General features: G+C 34.1%; 2 protein-coding genes across 3 annotated transcripts in view; one reads left to right on the top strand and one right to left on the bottom strand.

Annotated features, from left to right (window-relative positions):
* Nucleotides 1-25,760, top strand: part of LOC119077735 (toll-like receptor Tollo) — an 80,024-nt gene that overhangs the window by 19,762 nt on the left and 34,502 nt on the right. For both annotated transcript variants that reach the window (XM_037185012.1, XM_037185013.1), the window contains one exon: nucleotides 17,941-18,011. The gene's annotated coding sequence lies outside the window, so the exon portion shown is untranslated. The remainder of the gene's footprint in view (nucleotides 1-17,940; nucleotides 18,012-25,760) is intronic.
* Nucleotides 1,769-3,219, bottom strand: LOC119077737 (phospholipase A1-like). Its single transcript, XM_037185018.1, has 4 exons — nucleotides 3,056-3,219; nucleotides 2,658-2,993; nucleotides 2,161-2,594; nucleotides 1,769-2,094 (listed from the first exon to the last, which is right to left on the bottom strand). Exons 1-4 carry the CDS (start codon nucleotides 3,096-3,098, stop codon nucleotides 1,816-1,818), a joined length of 1,092 nt encoding a protein of 363 aa, XP_037040913.1. The 5' UTR covers nucleotides 3,099-3,219; the 3' UTR covers nucleotides 1,769-1,815.

Below are 25,760 nucleotides of genomic sequence, written 5' to 3'. Positions count from 1 at the left end.
TCGGGTTCTGGCAAATGCCAATGGATTGGTGTTGGAGATATGATCGTATATACAGAGATTTTCTTTTCTGATGTCTCGTTTTCGTCATATTTATTGAGAAAGGGCAAAACTAAAAGAATTTTCCGGACATTTATAGGCTTTAATATGATGTTAAAAAATGATTTATGATGATGTTCACATAGTATTTTGGTTCAATATGCGGTTACTGCTGTTATGTTATTGAAGGAAAGGATATAAACGCTGAGTTTCCATGATGTGACAGAATTTAAAAAAAAAAGAAAAAAGAAAAATTTGACCGAAAAAATGCGATGAAAAAAGAAAATGATTAATAATAGGTCAACTGAAATGTGTTTGCGCTCTGATGCATATGTGTGAACGTTCACATTACATAAAATACATAAAACGTTTTTCCAAGTAAAACATCGTCAACCAATTTGTTCAATTTATCCCCGTACACACGTCAAGGTGTGAACGTTGTTTTTCTGTTCTGTTGGACACTCGACAAACATTTTTATGACCACTTTTCATTGGATTTCCGTTCGGTTTCCATTTGGTAAATGTATTTTCATTCCAAATAAATTCATAGAGTAATGCGTTTGAGGAATGTTTTCACTTAAATTCTGACGATGATAAAACTGAAGGATGAGTTTGATTTAAAAAATCGAAGCGGAAGTTAAAATTGGATAACAGCCACAAGCAGATTTTGTTCAGTGACCGATTGAAATCAGAATAATTAACACCAACCAGCTGAAACAGGTATGTGCACAGCATTATCTTGTTTATGTATCTGACAAGATTAAACCTATCACTCAAATGCTGGGCAAACTCTGAAATTATAATCATCTACGTACTAAAACTTTCAATCGCAAATGCGATAAAAATATCTTGATACTGATACACCAAGCAGCTACGGAGCGTGATGATAGCAGTGACTGTTAGACCTCTTCGTTATTAGTTAATGAACTGAAAATGAATTTATCTTAATTTGATTTGAGATAGCCAAATATAATTTGCTGACGTAAGCGTGATACTGATTATGTGTCTTCATGACAAGATAAGAAAAACGAAAATGAACTGGACAATGATGGGTTCTGCGTCAATCCGAAGCTAAAAACCGTCCGGATATTATGTAGTTTTTCATTTCACTCACAAAGCTAAACCGACAATACGATTTCATTCATAAATTCGTGGAAAAAGATATGTAGCACCAATTCGAAAACTATGAAGCGTACATTGAGTTCAACTGGCGAGTACAGGTGTATTTAATTAAAATATTTATTTGTTGAGTATTATCAATTTGACGAGCGAAAGTGGTTTGCTGAAACTTCTTTTGAATTTAATTTAACTTTTAACTCGAGTTCCGACGTTCGTACTAAATGTGTTCCACGAAATTCAAGCCTGAAATATCTTATTGCATAGCACTACTCCTAGCATTAACATAGGATATATTTTGAGGCTGATGAAATTACAGATAGGCTCTAGGTTTCGTTGTAAATATAGAAGACTTGTATTCATTGAATTGGTTACAACATACAATTCAATTAATTTTAAGCGATAGCTCACTAAAACCTCCAAATTTGATGCTTATTAATTGAGTGTCAATGCTAGGAGCAACTTCGGTAACTGCTCAATAAAACATAAAGTTTTCGTGCAATCTATTCACTCAAAAAAGTATTTCCTTATATAATTGAGATAGTGTAAAGAGTCGAAAGGGTCAAATGTAAACCGAACTCCTTCACACCGCCAACAAAAGTATGCCAGTCATAAAATAATCATCGAACAAAATTATATTTCATAACGAAAGTACATTTCCATTTATCGTGGTCCATGAGCGAATGGAGCCGATGCCCCAGTTGTCAAGAAGAAAACACTCAACGATGCACTCGTACCATCAATGACCGGTTCGCCACCCATTCGTCTGCCAGCACCACTAGACACACAATTTCTGTTTGTAATATCAGCGAAGTCACGGCATCGAGTAGCGCCGAAAACATTGCCCATGTTGATGGAATGTTGGAAGAAATCATTTACACGACTATGGCTGCATGTGGATCCAGCACATCCGGGTTGGTTAACACCCCAATTTGGATAGAACTAAATTGCGTTTAGGAAGATCGATGATTTTCATTCTGATTAGAAACGATAAAGAGATTCACTTACGTTTGCATGGCCAACGGGTTGAGCGAATCCTAAGTTACCAGCATCAGTAACGATATTTTCAACATGAACAGCATCGGTGAAATGGACTCGATTGGCAGAGTCACCAACGGTGAAAAGTGGACCAGCCGGATCAAGCGATACGATGGATTGAACTCTACCGCGAGCGGTTCTTTTGCCAGCAGCACCAGCACAATGAGCGCCCAATGAATGACCGGCGATTGAAACTGCAGCGAAAGATTGTCCTCTAGCTTGATTGAGCCAATCGATGTAACTTGCAATAACGGCACCAACAGCATTGACACGATTACGGGCTAGCACGTAGTTTGGAGTTTGGGCTCCCGCTCCCCAGTCAACAGTGAATACGTTACAGTTAATAGCATTGATCCATGCATTTCTAATTGCGGCTCCTGTAGCTGCACCACCACCGTTCCATCCTAATTAAATGGATTTACGTTGATAACTAGGTTATTGTTGCGTCTTCACAATAATTAACATACCATGAATGTGGAATCTGGTCTGGAGAGCTGGATTATAGTTGGAGTTGTTCAATACAGCATTATTGTTCAATGGAACAGTTTGGGCAGCAGTTGGATTTTGTCTGGTGAACAAACGGAAGACGATGTCAGTTGGAGCATTGAATGATGGAGTCACCTCGTCACCCATTTCTCTAATGTCAACCAAATGCAAGTTTCCATCAGTATCGGGCACCAATTGCCAGTCTTCTGTGTTGTCTTCTTGCACAACTTCCGGTTCGTTTACGAACTCTTCACCAACCTCTTCATTTACGAACTCTTCGCCAATCTCTTCATTTTGGAACAAAGGATTCGCAGTAGCTGAGAAAGGGATATTTACAATTATGTTTTGCACTTCAATAAATTGTTATTGTTCATCGTACCCGCAGCCACAAAACAAACGCAAATGATCGCAAACAGCTTCATTTTAAAACTATTACAGGCGATTGAACAGTTTCATCCCAATTTATACTTTTTTGGTCGTGCCAAATCTTATCAATGTCGATAATAATATGATTGAAAGATTGACTGTTTGTACGCACACAAATATTTCTAAGTGGGCGCGTCATTTATCAACAACACAAAATTATTGCAAATTCAGCACAAAATTCGCTTAACGAATTCTTTATTAATCTACAGACGGTGGTGGTAGAGTCTCCTGATCGGCATGTGGTCGGGCTGTGTGTATTGTGATGTGATAACTGTTGGAGTAGAACTGATTATGTTATTTGCTCATAGGTTTATCCCAAGATAATAGAGCTCTTGCTCAGAGATATGACTGACAAGGACACACATTTAAACGATTGTGATTTTTGGAGGCCAGAAAAAGCTCGTCAGTCACACACTAGGCCCAGTTGTCCATTACATGCTGAACATTACTCAACTAGTTTTTTTTCGTACTGCCTTGCTCTGTATCGCATTTGTGGCTTTGTTTTTGCAGAGCTTTCGATAGCTTGAAGCTTATTTTGTATTTCACCCAAATATTCCACTTTTTCAATGGAATCCAAAAGAAGCTCAAAGCTTTCGAAAGCTCTTTAATTCACCAAAGACTCTGTATCGCATTTGTGTCTCTGCTTTTAAAACGTTTTCGATAGCTTTTAGATTCTTTTGTATTTCTTTCCAAATATTCCTCTTCCCCAATGGTATTCAAAAGAAGCGTAAAGCTTTTGAAAGCTCTCCAAAGCACACAAACAATGCGATACGATGTTTTGGCTTAACATGTTATGTTGTCAGTGTAGCGTATAGAAAACGATGAATTTCCGTTCAAGAAGCATTGAAAATATCTACTCAGCTAATGGTGTCCTTTCCGATTATTCCCATGTCTGGTCGTAACTTTCAGTGCTAGTGAAATGATTGTGTTCAGTGTATATGCAGTGCATATTATGCACTCTGTATATTCTCACCAAGGTTGTGACATTCTTTTTCGCAATCACGTGTAATGTAATTGCTACAGCTGGAACAGTATTAATCTGGGATTTGGGTCATCAAGAGTTTAAACCGAAATTTTAACGAATGTTAAAATCCATAACGTAACAGCATTATTATTCCAGTAGCATTTCCCTATAAAATGTAATGAACGAAAACGTAAGAGATTTATATTTTAAATGTAAATTTATTGTTAATTCAAAATAGCCAGGAGTAATAAATCAACGAAAAAAGCAGTGACAGTGAAATGTGGCGAATCCAACAAAACGGGCTCGGCTATACACATATTTTACTAAATAGTCTGATATGTAATTTCATATATCAAAATCCTGTGGCAGAACAATGGTTTGTAGAGAGTCGTCGGGTATGTACTGTTCAGTTGTGTTGGATATTAGTGGCATAACGGTGGTTAATTAAAATTTCACTAGCTTCATGCAAATTTTTAATTTGACACTCTTGAATAACTAATGAAACACATCATTCCACGACATCATTTCATAAATATTATTTTGTCTTAACACTAAGAGTATAGTGAGTTGATCTGTGCACAGGGTTGTCGGTGAGATTTCGAAAAAAAAATTCTGAGAAGTTATCTGGTTCGAGGAACGAACATCTAAACTAAATAGCATTAGTGAAAAAGCTTTTGAGAAATATGTTTTTTGTTCTCTAAGGTATCTGAAACTTTATTATCATTTTCTTTTCCTTTCATTGTTTCATTATTTCTTTAAAATTTCTTTTGTGTAGAAAACTGTACGCTTTCTCTGCAAAATAAACTTAAACGGCAACGAAATGTTTCTTGAACATTTTATTTTCCGCACAAAATTCCATTCAAAATAATTCCTTTCAGAGCAGTTTTTAATGATAATCTTAAAGAAAATGCATTCTTCGAACCAGATCAGAAAGATTTACCATCAGTTGAAGTACATTGGCAAAACTCCTTTATCCGTACATGGAATTAATTTATTTCTGTTTACTAAGATGTTACAGCCACATCGCGTCCAATGGATAAAAGCAGTCCAATATTTGTCTATGCCGTTACTCACTAGAATTTCAATTCGAAAATATATTTATCTTCCATTCATCATACAGTTGAATGCATACTACATAATTCTGTGCTTTTCAAACACCCTGCGCGCATATAAATTGGAGATTCCATTCTGACTGTGGTTAAATAGAGCTTTATCACTTATTATACGTGAATGCCGGGCGAGGAACGTTTTCAACAACGCTGTCGAATTTCAAGCGACACATAATCACATTTTACGACTCTTCAGCTGTTACACTGAATATGTTTTCACATCATAGATATGTATGAATTTCACTCATCCCGCCGACACACATACATACCGAACCATCAAGAACTTTTGTCTCTTGGTAAATCCATTCTTATTATTAGGTGCATGAAATCACACTCTAAATGAAATGTTTCTTATGTGTATACGATGTACGAATAATATATGGTTTAACATGGTATGTTAATTATATTATCTGGGTTAAATCATTGAGTATCCGTTTCGTGTATTGAACACACTTAAAAACGGTAATTAAATGTGTACACGATATCCATTTTGCTTTGTTAATGAAGTGGCTCCGTTTTTCGGATAATTTTAAATCATTTTGTAATCAGCCGAAATTATTATTAAATTTTGCTTTAATTAAGCTCTTCATCCGATTGAAATTAATTGAATTTAATTTTAATTCGGCGCTAATAATAATTTTGGAAGCGTTTCACCTGATTAATTAATATCTCTACTGTTAAATTATAATCCTCGTGCTATACTATAAAAATTTAATTGAAATCGCTGCTATGGCATTAAAATATTTGCATTTACAGAGGCAAAAAAGCAGCACAAATTTTCGCGTTTAAATTTTATTTACGTAGCAGGATGGTTCTCAGGATTTTTTAAATTAAATACGACCTCATAAGAATTAGCGAATTTTAAGAAAAATGAAATTACATTGACAAAGATCCGTTTCAAATGGAGCGACGATATTAATAAAAAAATAACGGTTTTTTGATGATTTCTCTGAATCGAAATAATTTTTGAAAAAGTAAAGCCATCAAAAGTACGCAAAAGTGTGTTACTTTAACCCTTTTGGTGAAACCCGTACAGATTTCATAAATTTACACAATCTGCAAAGGTTTCTCCAAGACGGATAAGTTATGACCCCACAAACCAATTTTTCCTTTAAAAGTAACACATTTTTGCGTGTTTTAATAGTTTTAAAGATTTTGTTTCAGAGAAACCATCAAAAAACGAACATTTTCCGTCTAAATATAGACTATAAATTTGCAAAGAGTACATTGCTCTATTTGAAACGGAGCTTTATCGTTTTTCGTACCATTCCCTATAATGTGACAAGTACCGTTTCTGCATTTAACTACTCATATAGAATACCGATATTTCCGGTCTTGACTATTCAGTTCATTCGCTGATTGTTTCCATTCATTTACTTTTAACTTCTCGTATTTCCGGTCGATTCCTTTTAATTCCTATAATTTCTTGTAATTTCTTCAATTTCTAGTATTTCCTTCAATTCCAAATTACCGGATACTTTGGCAACTACGAAACTTCAGTAATTTCGACGGATTTCGTTTATTTATATTTTAAATTTGAAAGGAAACCTTAGAAAATTATCGAAATAAAGAAAAGTAAAGAAGTTCGAAAACAGAAAATATCGTGGAATAATTAGAAATTCATAGGAATTATAGAAAGTAATGGGAATTAAAGTACAAATCCGCCAAGACGGAATTAATCGGTTAATTAGAAAATGATTTGCCACTCTCTCGACCAGTGGTTTCCCCAATCATTTCTTATGATAGAAGCTTTTTCTACCCGTAACATCCATTGATACCAAACCAGTTCTCTCGATCCCATATAAATAAATTTCATTTGCAAAGTTATTCAAGTGCACTCAAAAATTCTCACCGAACATGTGAACAATAGAAATAGACATACGAATAACAGAACAATATAGCATTCGTATCTATTGTTTGCATGTTCGACTACTTTTTCAGTGTATGGTACAGTCACATGAGTAGTTTCTTTACACAAATGTGAAGACAGCGCCACCTGTATATAATTTCTATAATTCTTTTTACATTGGATATTCAACACTATCATGATAGTCGGAAACTTCGGAAGCCTTTGTTGCGACAAACGCTGGGTTTACGTCGGGGAAAAAGTTGAAAATTTCGTTTTCACATGTGACAACATCGAAATGTAATTTTCAACTTTATTTCCCTTGGTGAACAAATAACTGTTCCACTTTTTTACTGACTCATCCGTTTATTATTGGATTCTCTTACAGCATTAGTGCGGTAATGAAATTCTCTCACTCGTTATGTTCATTAGTTTTACTTGCTGGTTAAATAGCTACTCTGATTCCGATAAAAGAAACGAAAGGTGCTGTTTTTTGCACTAGATCCAAAACTGCCAATACGAACGTGGAGCAATTCAGACAACACATTGTGAATCGATTTTCTCTTATTTTGGCTACGAAAAGAGGAAATTTCCTTCCATTTAGACAAATTTCACCAAGAAAATCGATGTCGTACCATGTAATAATTGACAGAGTACATTGAAAGGCTTGCAATATAACCACAGCACCGATAAAATCCCTACTCTAGTTCCATGTAAGTTTTTTTTCATTTTGAAGTGCAAGATCTAGAACGGTATCTAAAACGACAGCATTTATTTTATTTCACGTTACACGGGATATGGCGTTCGAACAATTCCCAGTTCCCATAGTGAGTGATGTAGAATTTTTTTTCTCCAACGTTTTTTTAGTGTGGTGTGGATATTAAAATTGCCGTTGAACAGAACATATGTGAAAGAAAGTATTCCCTTTAGTATCAACTACAACACCATTTTGATGTTGCCTTATACGCTGGTTGAATTATAACTTAAGATAAATGACGTCAGTCCAAATGGATGTTTATTATTCTGTGTGATGTATGTGTACATTGTACATGTTTTTGTTTTGACTGGATGCATATTATATGGTTGCGTGAAAACAAACACTCGTTTGCCCGAATTTAAATCAAGAATTATGTAGTCCGTGATGTGATTTTTATGTGTCTCGTAATTTGGAAATGAATGCACATCAAATGTAATGTAATGAATATTTGAGTGATCATTTTTCGTGATCCGATTTTTTTTATTATCTCTGAGGTCTCGGGGGATTTGGCGGAATAAAACGAATTTAATGATTAATTGAAGGGTCATTTGGTATTGGAAATGTAATTACTTTTATAAGCTCGTCTATGAATGGACATTGGTTTCTGCGGTGGTTTGTGGTTTGTGATTTGCTTTTTTTTGCCGAGCAAAAATGACAATGAAAATCCGTTTAAATTAAAAATAGATCATGGGGCGCCACTCGAAGGCGCATTTTATTCGTAATAATGCTGATGTAAGGTCTTCAACGACTTTCATTTTCTTTTTTCGTTCATTTTCAGTATAATGAAGATTTGCTGCGTTTACTTTCATTAAATTCCATGCACCATCTGTTTGAACGTCGTAAAAACCGGATCTAATAAATTAAAGAAGTCAATAGGAGAAAAAAAAACATTTTAACAAACAAACAACAGTGAACAGTCACAAGGATTATGTAAAAAAAACCTAATTCAAATTTATGTCACTGAATTACGGATGTATGGCATGCATATGGTGGCGAAAATGTCGAAGGATATTGTCATAAATTCGGTTCTTTGTTGATGCTAACCCTTCTAAAATGCATCGTTAAATATTCAGTTAATAATCTTTAATAATGCGTTTGATCGGCCATGAATTCAATTCATTATATAAATCCAATGTCCATTGTCCGACCTACTTTCTCTCATTAATAATCTGTTACCATTTACTACAATAAATTGAACAAAATAAAATTGTCCAATCGATCAACTATTCATTAACCATTTACGTGTAATTTATGGTGATTTATCCTTCCATTCACCCTATACGTTTCATCGATAAAAGTAATAATTGAGAAGCGAGACCACCTACTGGCTTTTGAAAATAGATCTAACCGAGCGGATAGTGTGACCCCATATGCACTTCAGTTGGTAATTTATTTGTAGTGCATGCATTTATGCAATTGTCATAACATTTAACATTCTTTCAATATTTTTTTTTGTTTGTTTGTTGAAAAGAAAGAGATCCATTCGTCCGTGAACCATAAAGGTTTCCATTTTAATTCTCTAAAAGGACACATTTTTGTGGCATCCATTATATACTTTCATTTAAATTGTTTGATGCGCTGTAATAGTAGCACAGCATTTATGTGGTTCGTAGGTTCGCTGTGTCTCAGAAAAAATTGTTGTTTGAACAAGAGTCGCGACTTCATAAAAATAAAACCGCGACAAAGGCAAACACTTGATGAATTATGTCCCATCATATTTATGTCAATCGAGTTGAATTACACAAATCTTATAGAGCATAAACGACCTTTTTCTATATATTTCTATCTATTATTCATACCGAAGCTATAAAAAAATCGGTTCGGCTTAATGACCTATTGAAATTAATATGCCGTCTTTTCGGTTAACTATTGTTCAACGCTGTTTATTGTATACGGCAGGGCCTGTTTTTGAGATTTTTTTTTTGTTCCGGAAAATTTAGGTAAATTTCAGTAAATCTAGATAAGTAACTTTTGGTAAATTTTAATAATTTCAGGTAGATTTCGAGCGATTCTTTAGAAAATCGACCTACCGAAATCGGACGCATTTTAAAGTGGACTTTTTGATATGTGCCTAGATAGGTATTGTTCCCTAGAGCCCAAAAATATTTTTTTTTGAAAATTCTTCGATTTTTGTATGGTTAGCGAGAGGTGATCAAAAACCGAAAACACGCACTTTTCATCTGGAAATTTCTCCAGCTACATGACAGCTACATGGGCGTGTGGGGTGTCATTGGAAAGGTAACTGAATGTACTTTTGGGGCAAATAGTCGATCATGGTGTTCAGTGTACATTCATTCACACCTTCTGTTGATTGGCCGAACATGGTAGTAAAGCGGTTCTCGTCTTCAGATAAAAGTAAAGAATACTCATGAGGTGCTCTTTCAACCTGAACAAATACTCCCTGTGGAAGGCGAATTTATTTTATTGCTTTTATTATACAGAACGAGATGTGAGTAGGCCGTGTCCGAATGAATGATGACACGACTGGTGACATTAAAGTTACTCCGCTCATTTCTGGCAAAACTACTAATGCTTTCCAGGCCGGAATTTTCCGTTGAAATGTGAATTGAAAATTCTACTTTATTGTCCATTGTACGAGAACCGATTCTAACCTCAACATCTACAAACAACATAATGAATACTATGAAGAAGCCTGTAGTTTGTTTGAACAAAGAAGTCAATAAATAATCAATGTGTTAAAAGATCGGTTTCCATTACTTGAAAATCACGAGTGAATAGATGAGTGCTGTATTTGCACGTCAAGCTTGCGGTCATCATACCAGTACCCATGCATGTGTGGAGTCACGCGAAAGCTAAGACCAGTACCAATTAGGAGAATTATTAGGGATTATTTTTCGACCCGTACGAAGTACTGGGGTCTTATAGGTTTACGCATACGTTTGTAACACGTCGAATTGGACTCCCTGAGTAAGGGGAAACCTATTGTGGTTGTCTAGAGATACCAAATCCGCGAAAAAAAAATGTCCGTCTGTCTGTCCGTCTGTCTGTCTGCACGATAACTTGAGTAAAACGCATCCGATTTTGAAAATTCTTTTTTTTCCCGTTTGGTAATGTCAAAAGACAGGCTAAGTTCGAAGATGAGTGATTTTGGATCGACCCCTCCCGAGCTGTGGCCCAATAAGTGCTTTACGGTTTTTCTAAGATATCTCCGGACATTTAAACGTTAAACTTGTAAGTGATACGTCAAATAAAAGGTATTTACAATACCGATCGACAAAAAAAAAGTTTATGGAAATCGGATGACCGACTCGTGAGTTAGACCCCTTGGTGTGGAACAGGCACAGGGCGGCAAGCAGTTTTTGCTTGTAGGTCGGCCACATTTGAACATATTTCGTCTGTTTTAGCTATATTAGATAGGTATTGACCGTACCAATCAGGGAAATTTTTTTTAATGAAATTATGTTCTCCGGAGCGTGAGCTAGGTCTCTTGGAGTGAGCTCTTATCTGGCTACTCGGAAGTACAGTGAACGTGGTGTATTTTGACAATATCTCGAGTAAATTTTGACCGAATTTCATGAATTTTTTTTTGTTTGAAAGGTATTAACGAATGTAAAGCGTCGGTACTATTTTCGGTTTCCTAACAAAATGGCTGCCGGCGGCCATATTGGATTTTATTAAAAGTGATATAAAGTGGGAAAAATGATGCTTAGAGAGTTTCTGTTAACATGGAAATGTGTGTGGGGTTTCAGGGATTCCATATATGGACATCTATATATACCTATATACAGCTATATTGAGCTATATACAGGCATATAGAGCTATATAATAGCATATTCCTTTGTGAAATGTTTATTTATAGGTAAATATAGTTAAATATAGCGGTACATAGCTGTTTAAATAGGAATTTATGAAATTTGACTTCGTACGGGGCTGTCTATATTGCCTCCGGCAATTTAATTGTATATGATAACAAGGCAAAGAGTGGATAATGTAAGTGATTTAAAAGGAAGAATAGTTTTTCAGCAGAGAAGAAAATGAAGTAAGAGAAATGAAGAGTTTCACATTAAAGGCTTTTGATACGAATAGGTGTTTCGTACGGGTCGGCGTTAGCTATGTTTTGATGTTTTTGTTGCTTTTTGGATGCACAGGAACCGTCACAAGTTCGCCCAAATAATCAAACTTTTAGCCATACTTTCAACTGCTCGTAACTAGGGTTGCCATTTTTGAAAATTCGAAAAGAGGACATTTTGTACGAAAAAAGAGGACAAAAAGAGGACGCCTTTTAATTCGAAAAAGAGGACGAAAAGAGGACAAATATAGAGTCTTAGCTCTTTTATTATTCTATGTGGACCAATAGATATTCAAATAATTAGTGAGAAAAGTTAAAATTAAAATTTCATTTGGTTTGAGGCGAATCCGAGGTTTCAGTACCATTTGTAAACATGACCTTTTTTTCCTTTTTTTATAAAAACCTTCATATTCTTCCTTATTTTCCAGAAAAGTGATTCTTTTACTTTTTTTGCTAACTTTACTTGGAGTTCTTCAACTGTAAGCTACAAACATGCACTTATCTCAGAAGAAATTCATAAGTTTTTTTCGATACTCCATTTTTGTTAAGAAGTAAAAATCTAAAAAATAAGAAACGTGTTTCTTAATAATTTAGAAATCTAGGCCTGTTCTAGGCACATTTTCTGAAATCTGACTGTTTCTGACCAATGTAGGAAAATTTTCTAAAACCTTTCCGTTTCTCACGAATTTCCTACATTCTGCCTATTTCACACCAATTTAGTTGCATTTTTAAATTGCTGCTAGAATATGTTTCGATTTCAACTTAATTTCGTTTTTATAATACTCCTGGTTTACTCCTTATTTTATGCATATAAAAACATAAAAATTCCCAATCATAATGCTAAAGCTTCCTTAATTCCTAAATATGGAGTCGAATTTTTGACTGCGAGGACTAGTCAACTATATCATTCGAATGCTGTAGAAACTATGTAGTTTTAGAAATAGCTGCGCAGCGAAATTTTTTCCGTAAAATTTGACCACCAAACTTAACAGAGTTTTGCTAAAATTTAACAATATTTTAGAAAAAAGAGGACAAAAGAGGACGTTGTGTGAAAAAAGTGATGTTCTTAGAATTTTTACAAAAAAGAAGAATTAGACGAAAAAAGAGGACATGTCCTCTAAAAAGAGGACGAATGGCAACCCTATCGTAACTCGGTTTTTGATCACCTCTCGCTAACAAAAATCGAAGAATTAAAAAAAATATTTTTGGGCTCTAGTGAACAATACCTTTCTAGGCACATATCAAAAAGACACTTTAAAAAACGTCCGATTTCGGCAGGTCGATTTTCAAAAGAATCCCCTTTTCAGTAAATTAAGGTAGATTCCAATAATTTCAGGTAAAGTTCAGTAAATCTAGGTAGATTCCAGTGAATTCAGATAAAGTTCAGTAAGTTTAGGTAAATTTAAGAAATTTCGGTTTTCAAAAATTTAGGTAAATTGTAGCAAATTTAGGTGGATTACAGTAAATTTAGGTAGATTCCAGTAAATTTAGGTAAGTTTCAGTAAATTTAGGTAGATTTCAGTTAATAAAATTCTCAATAATAGGCCTTGATGTATGGACGTTTACTTGTTTTCTTCTAAATATTCTTATAGTTATAACTGAATGAATATTATTCATAGGTCCACAGAGAGTTTTCTTTTTATCTAATAATTACAGAAAATTTCCATCATATTTTCCCATTCGAAACGAATACGAGTGAATACGAGTTTTAGAACGTGAGCACTATTCGAATCACCTCTCTTAAATTCAGATAAAAAAAATACAGTAGCCTCTAACGATGTGCTATACACACACACACACAAATCTCCATATCATAAAAGATGATGTGCCAATAGATTTTCAGCTAATTATCAAAGTTCTTCACACCTACCGTACCATAATAAACACAAAAAAAATAAATAAAATGCTCAAAAACATCTATCTCGGTTGGATTAATATTATTTTGTTTGCCTCGTAATTTTATGCGCATACGTGATATGGTTAAAGGTGTTTAGATTTTCTATCTGCCGGTTTGTGTGATACCATTTCTAAGCATATATATACATCCGTCATTGTAAAGCATATTTACTAATTGTCTGTTATTCCCATGCACATCTTCGTTTCTTGTAAAGTCCCTTTCACGCAAAGGCGACACGTCGTTCAACATTAACATAATAAGTACACCCGATAGGCAAGAACACATATATAATCTATCTCTATACGATCTCATATAGGATTTGATTTCGTTACGGTCATGAATTCGGCGTGTAGAGTTGTTGTGAATCTATAAAACGTATTTGTGACTCGTAGGTTAAGACGAACAAAATAATATCGTAACTAATATCCGAAAGTTTTGTGGAATAGACGTGACAATCACAAAGGTGTATTCTGCGTATTTCTATGTTGAAAATTGTACTTCCACGGCATCACACAAAATGTTATTTCAGACTCGTATACATATGATACGAGTAAGTGTAATGTAATGGATATATGGGTTCCGTGTTCGGTGGCTTGTATATCTATTACAATAAAAAAAATGTTTTTTTTTTGGTTTTAATTTGATGATTGAAAATTTGATGAAACCATTTGCACTGGGTAAACTAGCATTTCAAGCCATAAAAACGATTTTATGTTTTTCGATGTTAAATCAGGGTTTTTTTCAAGAGAGGACCGTTATCCTTGAACATAAACAAAATAGTTATTGCAGCGGTTTCACTATACAACGCCGCCCCGTTTTACGGGTTTTATGTTATACAATTCGAGCTAAACCAAAACTTCAACATAAAAAAACTTAAATTCCTCCTCGTATCAAGGATTCCGAGGATTAGTTATCGACTTTATATTAATTCAGTTCGACAAAGTTGAAGGTTACAAGCGAATTCGTCGCCTATCGATGGCTCAAAAAAACCACTTCTCCCATATCTAAATAAAAAGTGTGAAAATTGATTGATTTTGTTGTACTATAGATGAGCCTATGTATACATATACTCTGTCCATCAATTTTATTTTGATCTGAGAATGGATTACTGGAGAATATTTAACACATCGAAAATACTATCTCAGCATTACACAGTGTGTAATACACACTCAATGTTCGTGTAGATTTGATAGGATAAAAAAGCCAATATTTATGTTATATTTCTGGCAAAACGGATTTCGCAACCAGCGGCAAGAAACAGAGCCGGCTTGTCCAATGGGCAAACTGGGCCCGGCCCTTGGTGCTGAGAAATGAGAAATTTAGGCACTCAGAAATGAGAAATCAAATGTTTTGAAAGTAGAAAATCACAAAAACTTTTCGCTCGCTCCGCTCGCAATCTCTAACTCTACACCTCAGTGTCACAGGCCCAGGGCGCTAGAAGCCTAAAGCCGTCCCTGGCAAGAAAAAAATATCCGATTTTCAAGAAAATTACAATTTTGTGACGGTGACACAACATTGTAAAAAATAAGAAGAAATTGGTTCGATACATATTGTGACATATCGTCAACCGTTACCAAATTCAAATTGGAAATTTCGTAACGCAACGCATTATGATTTTTTTCTTCATTTCATTATCTCAGTTTCGTTCGTCTTAGAATTAGATCGTCTTGATACACCCTTTTAATGAGACAAAATATGCTGAGCTGAACCGTAACCTCAAATGTGAATAAATAATTTCTGTAAACTTATCGTTCAGCGTTTTGATTCACATGTAAAATTCGGTTTTATTTTGGCCTGTGCTGCGTTACGCATAATTTACATTGGTTTAAGTAACCGTAACGATATAAAACAAATAAATATTGATTTAACTATACTCGATGGTATAATGCAACTCTATATATCGTTCTGTGTGGCACAACATTTTTTTCCCTAAAATAATACATAGCACCTCCGTTAGACATTATGAGCTTCTGGCTTCAATAATGCATTAGGTAGAAATGTATATTGACATTTGTGTGCATATAACTAGCATTGTACTGTGACAAAAGTCTAATGCCTATGCCTTCATTCAATATTGGGTTCAAGTGCTTGACCATTGAAAGAAATTGTGTAATGCGAGTGGCAACGATGATGTGAATAGATAGCTGCAAATCAGTTTGTTTGTTTTTGTTGCGCGGATGAAAGTAAATAAAGTGTAACGGTAAGAAAAACAGCATTTTACCGAGTTAACGAATTTTCATTGCACAAAAACATCGTCTGTATTACTTTCGCTACTCATTTCGTTTTGTTCCACTGAGGAATGAATTTTACACGCGTCATGATACGAAAATGAATGTGAAACTATTTTTTTTGATGTTCATAGCATTTAAAATGAAAGCAAAGTAAAATGATCGAGTCTTGTTTTAGACAATTGAAATTCAGAGTCGATCATTTTATTTTGCTCTTACCTTACACACATTCCAAGGCACGACAACTATATTTTGCCTTTGAATGGATGGAATATGAAGGCAGGCGGAACTAAATTTATTTCTCTCTCTTTGCTTTTTTGGTGTTGTGTCTTTCGTATCATGACGCGTTTTAAATTTTGAACATCACATGGAGCGAACACTGAGAATTCTTGAACAAGCGTGACTATTTTTTACTTAAATGTGTGTTCGTTCGAGCCGAAGGCGAAGCAATTCGAGTGCCAATTTTAAGAAATTAAATCCTTCAAATTCTCAAAAATTCCTAAATTTAATTTGTTGTTAAAATGTAACAAATATTACACGAGAGAACACGAGAGTTAAAATACCTTACGGAAAAAATATCTGATGAGCCAATACGAGGTAAATTGTTTTCATTTCTAAATCAACTGAAAAAGTCATTAAACGAGAACATAGAACACGATCGATAAGCGATCTTAGGAGTGAATATAGCGAAAATCGCTTGTAAAATTTAAGAATTAAATTCTCTTAAGAGCGCTCACCCCTTGGCAAATTTTTAGCCTACATTTGTGCGCAAAAATATTCGTTTTTTGATGATTTCTCTGAATCAAAATCTTTTTTTGAAAAAGTAAAACCATTAAAGCATGCAAAAATGTGTTACTTTTAAAGGAAAAATTTGCCAAGGGGTGAGCGCTCTTAAAATATGCCGTGAGCAATACATACAAGTAAGTAAAAATATTACTTTCGGAACTTCGTGTGTTCTCTCCATGTGATGTAAATACCTATCAAATTGTAAAAAAAATCCTCATCAAACGCTGGAGAACACTTTTCGTTTTGTTCAAAATGTAAAAATAAATTGAATGATCTGGTATAAGACCATCACACTTCACAAATACAATCGCGTATGTGGCATACATATATATGCAACAATAGAATAATATACAAAGCACGCCAAGCGCTTAACTATGCATTTTTTTCTGCAACAAAAAACACCCCATCATCATCATCATAGATGTTTTTGTCCATCTGTCAGTTTTCGAAGATTTTTCTCGAAAACGAGTTAGCGGATTTAATTCGGAACATTTTTCTGTTGATGATGGTCTATTGTTATCTTTCATTTCGATGGAACGTTAAAAGAGACGAAACCATTCTAGTTGGTAATTTTGCAATTAGAACTGAATTGACCAGATGTATGGATAGATGGTATAATAAATATAGTTAGACTGTAGACATAACATGTTTAATTTCATGTTTGGTATGCACACATTAATTCATTAGTTGATCATATTAAAATCTTGTTCTGCGTAGCTATATTTATAATAAAAAAAAGACTTAAATCGAATCTCTCACTCTCATCGTGGTGTTACATTCCAGGTGTATAAAACCAGCCAGCACGATTTGATCGATTTATATTTTATGTTAAAAAAATATCCTCACCCGTATCAAAAATAAATAAATTTCAACAGCTTACGTAACGTGCTGATTTTTTTATCCCTATTTATTCAGTGAGTATGGAGAGCATTAACTATTGTTTAGAATTTGTGTATAGGTTTATGAACCACTGCATGGTAAATCGTCATAAAAGTCTATGCGTTCGCATCACGTAACCTAAATATTTTCCCGTACCATTTGATTTTATTATGCAAAGGGTCCAAATTCAAACATTATATTTGTGAAATAGGACACGTGGCCTTAACATTCGTTTTAAGATTATGTGTCTGCTGCAAAATAACACACATATACGACACGACACACACAAAAAAAATAACAAAACGAAAAAATCGAAGGGTGTAATTTCTATTTATTTTTCAGATCCATTATCACCGGGATTCGGATTCGCTTTAATATTTTTATTCTCTGGACACTTTTGTTATATGATAAAGGTAGGAAATATTTTAGTAATTTATATACAAATATTTAACGGATACACACAATGTGAATTTAATCAAAGAAAAAATGCGGAACGAAACCAATAATTTTGGAAATTAATCATCTCACCACATTTTCCCTGTCTTTTATAACAATTCAACTCAACAACATACAATAAATTACAAGTGTGGTACAAGAAGAAATGAAGTACTAGACCGTAATTTTCTAACATGTTTCTAACATCGAAATGCTCTCCGGCCATCAACCACACACCTGCCTATGTTTATATCTTTGATGATAAAACGATGTGAAAGTTAACTTTCATTTCGTCTATGATTCGCCAGATGTGCTCATGTAGAAGCGTATGACCAGTAGGGTAGGCTGGTCATGAGATGATCTCCGGTCCTCAACCACACACCTGCCTATGTTTATATGTTTGATGATAAAACGATGTGAAAGCTAACTTTCATATCGTCTATGATTCGCCAGATGTGCTCATGTAGGAAAAATACATAGGAGCGAAAGATGCATCAACAATGAAACAACATTTTCATTTTTTTCATTATGCTTGCTCTGCAATTAGACTTTTTAGAAGAAGATTGGAAATACGACGGAGCTGATGCATTTTCTGTTGCGTCAATATTTTTTTAAGGGATTTGGCATCTAGTCGTATCTAGTCAAATCATGGCCTATTTTAAAGGAATTAAATTCCCGGAAATTCCCTAATTTCTCCGTCACGTTATATCTGTCCTGTTCTGTGCACCTGTTCAAAATCTTTTTTTTTTCATATCAAGATGTTATAAAATGTTAGTAAACATTTTCCTGGAAACCCAGTATATCTAGGGTGCTCTTTTCCAGATTTCCTCGTTTCAGGACTTGATGGATATGAGTCGCCTGAGATAATGCAATATGGATTTTGGAATTTTTATCCACTTTGACATAAATATTCAATTCACATAACATATCAAACAGATTGTAATTTGACGTGCACAAGTAAAATGAGTAAAATTTTTGGAAACTGACAACTAAAAAAGTTATTATTTTGTCAAATCGTTAATTTTCCAATCGTCAAAATGGATTTGTATGAATTTCTGATTGTAGGTAACCGTTGTTGTATTGTATCCTCGATTGTACCCATTAAAAAAAAAATTAAATCAGTCGTGCTGGAATAAATATATTGTTCTATCCAAATTGTCATCGACAATATCAAAAAAGGGACACAAAAATGATTTTTTATCAATTTCTGTTTTCGATTCACTGAATAAGCGTAAAACATATTCATTTGTTTCACGTTCTGCTTATTTCTAGGATTTAATTAAATTTAATGAACAATATTGTAATTTGATATACGTACCGTCTGTCAATTATCTTTTACTTTATATTTTAAAATTTGAGCTTTTTTTTGTTAAAATTTGCACAAATTGGAGTTTGGGACATTTTTTTTGCCTTTATAATTGATACATTCATTAATTTTGATATATCAATGCTCTTCCAACGGGGTGGTCAAAAAATAAATAATTACTCTACCTATATGGTTATCCAGTAGCACATCCATTAATTCCCAATTTTGTTGTCACATACAGTTCCAATTTTTAATCATAGCGCTGGAGGACGCCATAACCTGGGCTTAACACTTCTGATGCTATCAACATTTTTCCTAAATATCTGAAAAAAATCAACCACGCATTCTCATGATAGGATTATGATCAGAGAATTCCTCAGATTTGTCAACTAAAGGAGGCAGCCTGGTTGAAATTTATAAAGTGGAATTAGAGGTTAACGTAATAACGTATACTGGTTGACACTTCAACTTCGACAAAGAAATCTTGTTAAAAGTTTTGGTGCGTGATTAAAATGCAGACCTCAGCTGGTTGTAAATTTGTCATGATCCAATCCCGATATCTTAAGATACCGTTAATTCAAGACTAGATGAAGAATCACTCGAGTGGATGAACCGCATAGTCGGGTTCCTTGTGTATACGTTTATCGAACCTTTCAGGTATCATAAAAATTTGTGAAAAGTTTTGCGATAACCGAATTTTTCCGTACATTTTTGGCGAACAGAGCCATTTGTTTTGACGCTAGGGCCTTCACTAGCAGTTTTAACTAATATCTTTCTCTCTTTCTCTTTTTTGTTATGAAAAATCGAGTGAATCTGCTGCTAAAAATTCGTGAACGTTAGAAGAACTGAAACACTAGACTTACAAGTGAATTATTCATGGAAAATTAGATTTTCCGAAACATCATTCCAGAAATGGAATTTCATTGTTTATATCAAATATACTCAGACTTTCGATACCAATAGTTCTGTGATTCTTACATTTTACAGACGGCGACTTTCAAATGAGTGACACATTTTGTTTCAGCTTTTCCACTCATACAAACAAATGTGATAATGCTTGCCTCTACGATGCTCTACGATAGAACGATGTATACACTCGTGTTAATGGTAAAATCGGTTAAAGACGTCAGGCCCTGTCTATTTGTATGAGTGTATCAGCTGAAAAACAGCTGAAACGATCTACGTCACTTATTTCAAAGTCGCCGACTGTATGGCACATAGTTTCAACAAAAATCACGGCAGAGTAAAAGTAAACCTGGCAGGAGCGGTTCATTATTGAAACGTCAAATGAGGGACCTAATACACTGTATGAAAATGAACACAAATGAACACTGACATAAGTTGAAAAATTTAATTCGCAAAAAACATAGGGCTACTAGATTATTCAGGTCCCTAGTCAAACAAGCGCTCCTGCCTGGGTTACTTTTACTCTGCCGTGCAAAAATGCACTGCAGTGCCATACAGTTGCATGCAGTTCCAGAGAAAAAAAAACTCTTTTTGCTAAAAGTTCAAACAGTTCAACCGCATATATGTCAAGGCTGATGGAATTTGAATACATTCATCACAATGTCAGGACTTAATTTATTTATGAAGGCAAAAATGTTTCAACATTTATCTTTCAAAATATTTTGATTATGATTCATAACACCACTGAATTTATGGGACTTGAACCAGATATTTGTGTGTGTAGTATACCCATGGAGTATTCGGTGAACGTAGATTTTTAATACAAAATTTTGTGTATCCAATAAATAAAATATTGATTCAATATGGTTCGGTCGGGCTCGTCAAGTGCCATCTAAAAATATAAATATTTACATAAGACTAATCAGAGAGCTCGCGAGTCTTCTTATTTCATTCAGAATATGCGTGAGTCAGTTTATTAGCACGAATTTAATCACTCGTGTGATTTATCTTAGTCAAATTTCATTGTTAGCTGTGAGCGTTGAAAAGGAATGTAACACATCAATTGTGTGTGCAAAATTCAAGCCCAGATCGAGTTATATGCGGCCTCTTACTACATGTCAGTTGTTGTTAGAGCTCAACTCTTTATGCTTCAGACAGATGGATGAATGGTTCGAGAAAAAGGCAAACACGAGAAAGGGAGGAAAAAAACAATCATGACACGGAAAGATAATATAAAACAAAGAAATTGACAAAAAAGGGACAATAAAAAGATGTGAAAAGGATATACGTTAAACATAAAATCTGACTGGCAAATGTGAATTATATTAATGCGATTTCCAGCCCGAGCAAATCATATAGATACACAAACCATTTTTTTTTCTCCTGTATATCCAATAACTTGACGATTTTTCGGTCTGATAGTTACGAAATTGATATGTAGTTGGATATAGTTGGTTAAACTATCAAACCTATCAAACATTGATCGTTGAATGTTGATGTCATCAACATAAAAAAAATTCTTATTTATGTTTGATCTGAATATCATTTGGGTGGAACGAACAAAATGTAAGAGTTTTATGGTAGAAAAATATTGTCATATGGTGCCATGGTAGCCAAGTGACCGTAGAACTGACCAGGGGTAGAGAGAGAGGTTTTTTTTATAAACTGAATGGATAGCTTTAAAAAATATATCTTTGAATCCGAGTTGCTAGCAATTACTTATTCCATATGCATAGCGCTACAAAGGATGTGTGCTGAGTTCCAAGCATTTCGTTTTCAATAATTTAAATCACATTCCCTTTGGAGTACTTTTCGTATTGATGAAGGAATATAACTGACCGAGAGACGGTCGAATACAATCAATAAGATTATCTATACGGGCTATTTCTGTATGGGAAGCTTTTCAATCTGTTTGCACAAAATATTAAACTAATTTTCAATTTTACATTTCCGCATCCATATAGACTCATGCAATTTCAATTTCCTCAAAGTAAATTTATTTAAAATGGAAATATTATAATCACAAAATGTCAGGGGTTTTTCCATTGGCATTCGTTCTATTAATGTCCGTATGCGTTTCGTATTACCGGTGTGTGCAACATTGATTTAGTTTCTATCAAATGAACTCTGAACATTGTAGCTTTTGGAAAACTGCTGAAATTTGATCGACTGTGCGGTAATTTGTGTGTTTATGGAAATCAAAACCGGATAAAAAAAAATTAACTAAATGCGGCATGAATGCAAATAATTCTGCGAAACATTTCAATTAGTGTTAGAACAGAACGAAAATAATGGAAGTGCGGTTGTGGTGTACCTGTTTTGTTCATAAAATAACTGAAAGATAATTTTAGACAATTTAAATAGAAATAATTTGCGTGTTATCAATATCTCATTAGGGTGCGTTCACATAATACGTTAGAACTTTTTTAGCTCTTTAGTCTAAAAAAAATAATTTAAGACCCTTTGCACATTTGTAGCCTACATTTAGGCAGAAAAATATTCGTTTTATTAATGATTTCTCTAAACCATTTTTTTTTAAGTAAACAGCCCTCAAAAATATGTTACTTTTAACGGAAAAATTGGTTTGTGAGTCATAAATTAACCCACTTGGAGGAACCTGTGCAAATTTACACCATCTGCATCTTTTCTTCTTCTTTTTTGTCATAGTCATTCTGTCGTTCAAGACGAAGACAGCACTTACCTGAGCCTCTATATTATCAGGCGAAAAATTGTACTTTCTAATAATTTATCACACATGTCAACTTGTGTGTACTACCACAGATTCAAAACCATAATAAGTAGTTCTAGTGTTTGAAGAAGTCGAAAAAAGACAAAGTCTGACAACACTGCAGTCGAGGCTAGGTTGGAGGCTAGATCCGTTTTTTTGCCACAACTTCGGGATTCAGGTTAATAAGCTGAAGTTGTTGTTAAAAGTGTGTTTTGCCACTTCTTTTGACTGGTTTTTCTTCTGTTTTTTTCTGAAGTTGTTACAAAAGCAGTTCTCAAAGTTTTGCAACTACAGCCAGAAACAAAAGTAGTGGAAAAACTTTGATAACTGTTTTTGCCGCTACTTTGGCTAAAGTGGAAAAAGTAGTGTCATGTCAAAACAATCTAGCCTTCACCGCAGTGTTGTCAGACTTCGTTTTTTCAACAACATTTGCAACTACTTCAGCGGAGTTACACTAAGTGCCGTGTTATACTAATTAACTCTGGATTCCAAAAGTCAGACTTTTTCACTATTTGAGGGGCGACAAGTTAGTTAGTTACGTTTATTAGCTCATCATTTGAAAAGACATGTAAAATTACAATGAACTTAACAGTTAACAAATTGATGAATACAATTAGAACTCTCGGTTGGTTCTCCTTTGTTTGCCATGTAATATTTATGTCTTAATCGATTGGTCTTGCAGTTGCTTCCTTCATAAAGCAGCAGCGACAGCAATTTATTGAATCGGTAAATTATCAACTTCTACAGAATACACTAAATTGACCAGAAACTTGAATCATCCTTTCAAACTTTAAGACACTATTCATTTATGTAAAGTATCGACTATTGTTTTCAGAAATCTATTACTTCAATATTTTCATCATTTTCATCATTTTCATTATAGGTTTCTTCCATCGTACTGTAAAAACGAATTTTGACAGGCCGAAAACAACCGACCGTCATCCATAGAAGCAAACATAACCGCAAATTCTTTGGCTTCTCTGTGGATGACGATTGACATTTTGAACGGCCTTGGAAGACACCTATTGTCAACAGCAGATGATTTCAATTGTTGATTGTTCAGAACATGCCTGTTTTGTTGATTCCACATGATTTTCTGTGATGGCCTAAAGCAACAATTTATTTGTTGAAATCTCTTCAAAACTTTTTCTGATCGCATTCTTTTGAAACGAATTTTCCATGCCAAAGAAGCAAAATATTTTGCCAAATCATAATTTCATCTCAAAACTGTCAACAGCCATAAAGCACTGATTTCGACGAAAGTTGTTATGTTTCATTATTTGATGTTTTGGGAGTTACAACATACTTTTGAATATAAAAGAAAAATTGTATAATTCCCAGTTATCTAAATACATTATACGTCTAATATTAGGTACTTCCACTTCCTCACCCTAAAATGAACAATATCCTATCCCCGTGCTTTTATATCCAATTTCAATAGGGTGCTGACGACCACCTTCATTTCTCAAAATAATAATAAAATAAAAACCGAACCGCCAAAGCGATATCATAATAATGCTCCGAAAAGTTCAACACAATATTTTGGAAAATCGCTTCCTTCAAAATTGTGTGTATTTGAGTTGAATGTATAATTTTATTTCTATAAAGTTGAACATTCGATATCATCTGGGAAATATGATATTCTATTTGTGACAATATGAGCTACAGAAGTTAATGGTATTAATGTCACTGGAAATAAATGAATAAAATATTTGCTCGAAATGGTGATATCGACTTCCCATATCATTTGGCTTAGTTTGGGAGTATATTTTATATTGTTTTTATACGAAACTTATAATAAAATGAATAAAAAAGAAGTTGAGATATGAACTCAATAACACCAGTTCGATGTCTATTTACGTAAGAACCGAATGAGGTATACGTAATGTGAATATTTTGTATTTTTATGGAGATCGGATTGCTAGGGGATTTAGCTATTGCGGAATCTTTTGAAGTCTCTTTGGAAATTGAGAAAGATTTCTTCTGACTGACAAAATTCTTTTTCCATTTATTTCCAAATTTTTGAGAAAACAATTTTAAAAACTGTTTGACTGTGCAATTACTCTCGAACATTTTTCATATTGTTTGGCTATTTTTGGTATTAAATGAATTAGTAGTCCCCTGCTATCAACAACGAAGACATGACGTTAATAACGCGGACTGGCTAGTGTTCTCTTATATACACCGAAATGTCTGATAAAAATAGTGAAGTATTAGACTTGGTGTTTGATACTTTACATGTAATAGGACATTCGATATTTTTACATTATCCTATTTCGTCGTTGTTAAGGATATATTCCAGAAGGAAGAATATTTGTATTGTTCAATATAATGACTTCGATCAGAAATTCGTTGTGTTTGATGACCTCTCTAATTGCAGTTTCCCTCATCATTATGCAGTTTACATTAGCAGGGGTTCGTTAAAAACATGGAAATTAAAACTTTCGTTATCTTCAAACTGTTTAACTTTAGGTGAACCAAGTGATATTTGAAAGAGTTGAATGCTTTCCAAATCGGAACAGTGGTACATCAGTTAATAAATGTCTTGTAAAACTTATAGTCCAAAATCATATCAGAAGTAGAAGTGACAATCAATTTTTGCTATTTTTTTTGTCTTTCATTGGTTTCATTTTATTGGTACCGATTGTTTGGGTGAAGTGTCTGATATATTTATTAAATAAACAAAAATTTGAGAGTTTAAGAACAGTTACGGTGTTGCGGGTCCTATTTCGGTCGCCATCAACTGATAAGTTTGATGAAACATAGTAACAGAGACGCATTCGCAGC

This window comes from Bradysia coprophila, unplaced genomic scaffold (assembly GCF_014529535.1).
Source record: "Bradysia coprophila strain Holo2 unplaced genomic scaffold, BU_Bcop_v1 contig_24, whole genome shotgun sequence".
Taxonomy (NCBI): domain Eukaryota; kingdom Metazoa; phylum Arthropoda; class Insecta; order Diptera; family Sciaridae; genus Bradysia; species Bradysia coprophila.
Note: the sequence above shows the minus strand (reverse complement) of the source record. Positions and strands in the feature narration are given on the sequence as shown.

Excerpts from the sequence above, each read along its gene's own strand:
- LOC119077737 (XM_037185018.1), bottom strand. The coding sequence starts at position 3,098 with ATGAAGCTGTTTGCGATCATTTGCGTTTGTTTTGTGGCTGCGG. Across the intron at positions 2,595-2,657 it reads GACCAGATTCCACATTCATG|GATGGAACGGTGGTGGTGCA; the intron begins GTATGTTAATTA and ends CCATTTAATTAG. Across the intron at positions 2,095-2,160 it reads AACCCGTTGGCCATGCAAAC|TTCTATCCAAATTGGGGTGT; the intron begins GTAAGTGAATCT and ends AACGCAATTTAG.